The sequence below is a fragment of the Sciurus carolinensis genome, chromosome 11 (assembly GCF_902686445.1).
Source record: "Sciurus carolinensis chromosome 11, mSciCar1.2, whole genome shotgun sequence".
NCBI classification, from domain to species: domain Eukaryota; kingdom Metazoa; phylum Chordata; class Mammalia; order Rodentia; family Sciuridae; genus Sciurus; species Sciurus carolinensis.
In genome coordinates, this window is record NC_062223.1 from 88,275,590 (window position 1) to 88,282,605 (window position 7,016).

The 7,016-nt window shown below is 37.2% G+C and overlaps 1 protein-coding gene across 1 annotated transcript; it reads left to right on the plus strand.

Annotated features, from left to right (window-relative positions):
- Window positions 1–4,711: 4,711 nt before the first annotated feature.
- On the plus strand, window positions 4,712–6,572 carry LOC124959725 (protein tyrosine phosphatase type IVA 1-like). Its single transcript, XM_047518063.1, has one exon. The coding sequence runs from the start codon at window positions 5,347–5,349 to the stop codon at window positions 5,866–5,868; it is 522 nt and encodes a 173-aa protein (XP_047374019.1). The 5' UTR covers window positions 4,712–5,346; the 3' UTR covers window positions 5,869–6,572.
- Window positions 6,573–7,016: the final 444 nt, after the last annotated feature.

Genomic DNA, 7,016 nt, shown 5'->3' on the forward strand with positions numbered 1-7,016 from the left:
TACAACTACATAACACTGAAAACCCAAAAGGCAATGTTATAAATTTTGTTTTAAAACTCAGTTAAAAAATGAAAGGAAAAAGGTGGTCTATTATATTTGCCTAGATATTTATTATTTCTTTTGTTCTTCCTTCACTCCCGAAGGTCCAGTAATTTTTCTAGTGGTATTTCTTCTTCAGTATGAAGAACTTCCTTCAGCATTTTTTTTTAGGGCAGAGCAGATTTGGTGACTACAGAATCTGTTAGTTTTCACCATCTGAGAATGCCTTTATTTTGATTTTATTACTGAAGACGATTTTTACTGGGTATATGAGTTACGAGTTCTAGGTGGACAGGTTTTTTTGTTTGTTTGTTTGTTTTTGTTTTTGCTTTTTGTGTTTTGGTACTTTAAAGCTTTTAGCCTACAGTTTCTGGTTCCATGATTTATAATGAAAAATCCAGTCATTTGAATTATTGTCCCTTATTTGTAATTTTTTTTTTTTTTGTCTGCTTTCATGTTTTTCTTCTTTTTTGGTTTTCAGCAGTTTGATTATGGTGAATCTTTGCATGTGACTTTCTTAAAGTTAATTATGTGTAGAGTTTACTGAATTTTTAAAATTAGTATATTTGGCTTTTACTAAATTTGGGAATTATTTCAAAAATATTTATTACTGGGGCTGGGGAGATAGCTCAGTCGGTAGAGTGCTTGCCATGCAAGCACAAGGCCCTGGGTTCGATCCCCAGCACCAAAAAAAAAAAAAAAAAAAAAAAAAAAAAAATTGTTTTCAATATCGCCCTCCCCTCATTTAGGGACTGTGATCCATTGCAAACTTTTTAATATAGTCTGACAGGTCTCTGAGGTTTTACTCATTATTTTCACCCCCTTTTCTCTCTTTTTCAAATATAATTTCTATTAATCTGTGTTCAGCTTTATTTATTTATTTTAATTATTTAAAAAATTTTTTACAGACTGCATTTTGATTCATTGTACACAAATGGGGTACATCATTTTGTTTCTATGGTTGTACACAATGTAGATTCATACCATTCATGTAATCAAACAACTCTAAAATTTCATCTTACTCCAATTAGAATGGCTATTATCAAGAATACAAACAATAATAGATGTTGACGAGGATATGGGGAAAAAGGCACACTTTTACATTGCTGGTGGAGTTGTAAATTGGTGCAGCCACTCTGGAAAGCAGTGTGAACTATGTGTTCAACTTTATTGATCTTTTTTTTTTTTTTAAATTTACTTTTGAGATGGTATTTTGTTGTTACCCACCATGACCTTGAACTACTGGGCTCAAATGATTCTCCTGCCTTAGCCTTCTTACTGTTTTGGAGTTACAGGCATGCACCATCATACCCAACTTCAAAATTTTGATTGATATGCATTAATTGTACAAAGTAATAGATTTCGGTGTGACATTTTCATATATGCATTCAGCATGCACTGATCCAATCCTACCTCCTGTTTTCCACCCCTTTCCAATCTCTAGTAATTAGTATTCTACTACATTCTTTTAGCTTCTACACAACATATAAGAGAGAACATATGGTATTGTCTTTCCATGTTTAGCTTTTTTTACTTAATGTACTCTCCTCCACTTCCATTCATTTTACTGCAATTGACAGAATTTCATTATGGCAGAATAATACTCCATTGTGTGTGTGTGTGTGTGTGTGTGTGTGTGTGTGTGTGTATATATATATATATATATATATATATATCACATTTTCTTAGTCCATTTGTGTTTGATTTCTGTTACTGTTACAAAAGACTTGAAACAAGTAACTTAAAAGGAGGAAAGGTTTATTTTGGCTCAGTTTCCTTGGTTGGTTGGTTCCATTGATTTTTGGACCTATGGTGAGGCAGTACATCATGGTAGGGCATGCATGGCAGAACAAAGCTGCTCACTTCATGGCTGTCGAAAGCAAAAGAGAGGAGAGGGCTAGAGAGCACGTGTGCGTTCTTTTAGGGGTATGATATGGAAGGAGTCCCCCTATTTCTTACTTTGTCTCTTTGGTCAGAATCACATGACCACACCACACTTCAAAGGAAGCTTGGGAAATGAAGTCTTTAGCTCAGTAGCATGTGTCCAGTGAAATACTTAGGAAATTCAAGTTAAATTTAGGAAAAGGTAGCTTGTGGTTGGAACTGTCCATCTACCAAATTGTGAAATTTTGGGGAAAGGGAGCTACAAAAATAGTTAACAATGTTGGATAAAATATTTTAAAAATGTAAAGCTTCAAAAAATAGTCTCCAGAGACAACCACAAAATGAGAGCTAGAGTCCAGAGAAGATAGTTTCAGCTGATTACCTAAGACCTAGACCTTTTTGAAAATTTGTTCTTTTTAGTTATACATGACAGTAGAAGGCATTTTGACATATTATAGTTACATGGAGTATAACTTAAAATTTATGTGATTGTACACAATGTGGGGTTACACTAGTTGTGTATTCACATATGAACATAGGGAAGTTATGTTCAATTTATTCTATTGGACCTAGACCTTTTTAAAAATTATTGCTAAAAGATAAATTCTCATTTTGAAATAATGTCAATCTTACAGAGAAGATTCAAGAGTAGTAAAAATAACTCCCTCCTCAGAACTATATAGGAGCAGGTGTCTGATGTATCTTTCATTACTCCTGAATACTTCACGATACATGCTTTACAAATAAGGGTATTCTCCTATAAAGCATAAAACAAACATCAAAATCAGAAAATTAACATTTATTCATTACTACTATATAATCCAGAGTCCATTCAAATTTTGCTTATTGTCCCAATAATGTCTTTTAAGCAAAAGGATTACATGTTACATTTAGTAGTCATAGCTCTTTAATCTCTTTCAACCTGGAACAGTTCCTCAACTTTTCCTTAACTTTCATGGTTGACACTCTTGAAGATTACAGTCCTTTAATTTGGATTTATCTGATTTTCCCCCATAAATTCCAGTAACATTTTTTTTGGCAGGAATATCACAGATGTGATGCTATGTTCCTTGTAATCCATCCTCTCTGCTGGTACACAATTCAATTTGACTTAGTACTAGTCACCTTAACTTTGATCATTTGATTAAGTCTGTGACTGCAAGTTTTTCCATTGTTACTGCTTTTTTTTTTTTTTTTTTTTTTTTGGTGATGAATTAGTTTTTTTTGTGGTAAGTAGTTTTGAAAGTAAATATTCAATTTCACATCAATTTTCACCCACTAGTCTTATATCTAGTGATGCCTCCTTGCTAAACAAATGACACTATTAATGATTGCTAAATAGACATTTTTCTGATTCCACCATTTCTGCTATACTTAGTTGACATTCTACTATAAGGCAAAGTTTTTGCTTTTCCCACTTATTTATATCAGTATGGATTCATGGATTTGTTCTTTTGATGAAATATAATCTATTCCTATCATTTTTTATATAGAAATCTGGCCAAAGGGAGCCCTTTAAGCTAGCTTGTATGATATTTTAGATGAACAGAAATGTAGCAATGATATTAAGAGAGTTTCCCCATAAACTAATCTATTTTTCCCTATTGTTACCATTTTACATTACTGTGATGCATCTGTCACAACTAAAGAACCAACACTGGTACTTCACTATTAATTAAATTTCACACTCCATTCAGATTTCACTACTTTGCCCTCATGTCCTTGTTCTGTTCTAAGATTCCATCCAGTATACCACATTACATTTGATGTCGTGTCTCCTTAGCTTCCTGTGGTCTGTTTTGTATGTACCTTTATCGTGTTCCTTTCATTCTTGAATACTTCCTTACTTTCTGTCATAACAAGATTTTCAGGGCTACTCTTGTACTTTCCCTGCCCCCACTCTGGACTCAGCCATTTCTCCACAGAGGTTTGTAGCTTTTTAATAGAAAGTGGTATTTAAAAATCATGATGGGGTAGTCCTTGTGCTCATTGCTATCGGGCAGTCATTGCTTCAGGCCCTCTCTACTTGCTGTAGATGAAGTTAGGGAATTCACACACACACTCTATTTCTATTCCAATTTCCATATATCAAAAATGGTGAATCCACACTGACACCACGGATTCCCATCTAAAATCCTGGAATTAATTTTTCTCCTTTCCATATCTGTAACTCCTGTCTCTGGCAGTAAGAAATCGGATTCCCATTATCTTCGATGTTTTACCTGAAGAACTCTTAGTAATCTCTGATCACTGCTGCTCCTCCATGTACATACCCTGTCTACTCCCCCTGGGCTCTGACAGCCTGCAGCCGCTGCTACCACTACTAAACATTTGGGTCCCAAAGCACAGAATAAAAAGGCAAAAATGACATCTAAATCGTTTAGTTTAAACACAAAGTCTGTCACACTGGATTAAAAAAAAAAAATATGTATATATATATAGGCATGCCACACAATATGTTGTTCCCAAGAGATACTGTTAAAACATTATTATGGCCAGGAACCTTCTGCTGCCTCCTCTTCCCCGTTCCAGTCCACCCATGCTTCTCTTCAGCCTCTTCCAGACTGCGCCTCATCGCCCCGTGTGCCTCCCGCCATTCTTCTCTGCCCGGAGGGTGCGCTTCGCCCTTCCGCACAGCTTCGCGGAGCCTTGGGGGCCGTGACGTCTGCGGCGGGGCGGGCCCCACGCCCTCGCTCATTGGCCCTCGGTCCGCTCGACCGCGATTGGTGCGGGCATTCGCACGTCGCGCCGGCTATAAAAGGGAGGGCTTGTGACGCAGGGCCGCCTGGGCGCGCGCTCACTGCCTCTCTCGAGGCTTTTCTTCCGAGCCGCTCGGCCACGGTAGAGCTTGGTGTCCCGCCGTCGCCGCCGCTGCCACCGCCGTCCCGCGACGCCCACTACCGCTCCTGGGCCTGCAGCCGCCGCCGCCGCCTGTGTCGCCGCCACGGGACTGGCTGTATGATTAGGCCACAATCTTTCATGAGTAAACATATTCCTTTCTGTGGTGTTCTTGGTCACGCATTTATGGAGTTTCTGAAGGGCCCTGGAGATTACTGCCAGGCACAGCACGACCTTTATGAGGACAAGTGAACTGTAGAAAGACATTACCACTCCGGCAGGAAGCCCCAGTGGGAGCGAGTGACCCGAACACAGAAGTGCCGAAGTCATCTGAGCATTTTACGAGAGTTCTGACTGGATGGGGTAAATCTCCGTGCACTTCCTTTCTATTGACTCCGTTTTAGGGACTTGAAGAGCTGCTGTGCCTTGTTAGGAGGTTCCTTCCTTTCCTGTCACTCCCAACTTCATATTTTGAGCGCTGAGACTTTGATCTGGAGTACGTTTGAGTAGTCTTCAGTTTCTTGACACCATTACTGTATTCAAACATCTTAACTTTTCCCGTAACTTTTTAAAAACTAGATTAACATGGCGCCAATGAATCGCCCAGCTCCTGTGGAAGTCACATACAGGAACATGAGATTTCTTATCACACACAACCCAACCAGTGCAACCTTAAACAGATTTATAGAGGAACTTAAGAAATATGGAGTTACCACAATAGTAAGAGTGTGTGAAGCAACTTATGACACTGCTCTTGTGGAGAAAGAAGGCATCCAGGTTCTAGATTGGCCTTTTGATGATGGTTCATCACCATCCAACCAGATTGTTGATGACTGGTTGAGTCTTGTAAACATTAAATTTCGTGAAGAACCTGGTTGTTGTATTGCTGTTCACTGTGTTGCAGGTCTTGGGAGAACTCCAGTGCTTGTTGCCCTAGCATTAATTGAAAGTGGAATGAAAAATGAAGATGCAGTACAGTTTATAAGACAAAAGCGGCGTGGAGCTTTTAACAGCAAGCAACTTTTATATTTGGAGAAATATCGTTCTAAAATGCGGCTGCGCTTCAAAGACTCCAGTGGTCACAGAAACAACTGTTGCGTTCAATAAAACTTGGCTGGCTGATGCTATTGCCTTGAAAGTGGAGCTTGAGACAGGACTTAATTTATCGTACATGTTAGTCAACATATAGACTTAGTAAATATAAGTCTAATGAAGCTTCCATAGGAAAATTGAAAAGCCACAAGCTTGACAAAATTGCAATCTCTGTTTTTCTTACTGCTATCCCGTACCAGAAAGATACATAAGAAATTTAGTGAGATTAGGTGCCAAGATACCCAGCATGATACTTGTATATTTTTAGTTATACAGAATTAAAATCCCAGGAACTATAAGCACACTAGACCTTATGTGATTTATTCCTTCAGTCATTTCAAATATTCCAAGTAGGGCCCATGTAGTTATTTTGCCTGCTTCTTTATGCTTACCACCCCTGTATGGGTATACATCAGGTTTGTGCAACAACTGATTTTGTTTGATTATTACCAAGTCTCATGGTGGATTATTTTATGTCTCTCTGGATATCATTTTATGTTTTTTTATGAAAACCTCCATTTTGGAAAATCAACTTCTGGGTAAAAGTTCATGTAAAATTCACATTGTACGAACATATGTGTTTAATGTTTTCAGATAAAGAAGCTTTACAGTAAATGTTTACATTTGGGATGCCTGTAAGGGGGACCTTAAGGGAGAATGGGAGGAGACTATGAAAAATTTCTAGTAAAATGTTGCCTTTGTCTTGTACAGGGAGTAGACAGTAGGCTCTTTAGTAAATAGAAAAGTTGAACAATGCTTAATTATAAAATTTCTGAAAATCTTGTTATTCTTCCCTATACCCTTTGGAAGTTACTTATTAACTATTATTTTAGTTTTAAGTATGATATTTTTGCCTTCCCAACCAAAAAAGGAGTTGGTTTCTATTAATGAATTAATTAGAACTTTAATATTTATATGCTTTTTTTGAACTATAATATTGGGATACTTGATAATTATTTTTATTATGAAATTGATAAAATGGTGATATGTTTTTATGTTAGTACAACTGTATTTTCATACTATCTCAGAATAAATGGTTAGAGTTATGTGGAAGAAATAACTTGTCAGCTAGTACAAGAGCGTATATCTCAATAAAGACTTGCAAGAGACTATAAGATGACATAGGTATGTTAAAAGTGGTAAAAGTAGAAGCAAATTGCATT

Bases quoted from the DNA above. Each gene is read 5' to 3' on its own strand.
- LOC124959725 (XM_047518063.1), top strand. From the start codon at position 5,347: ATGGCGCCAATGAATCGCCCAGCTCCTGTGGAAGTCACATACAGGAAC.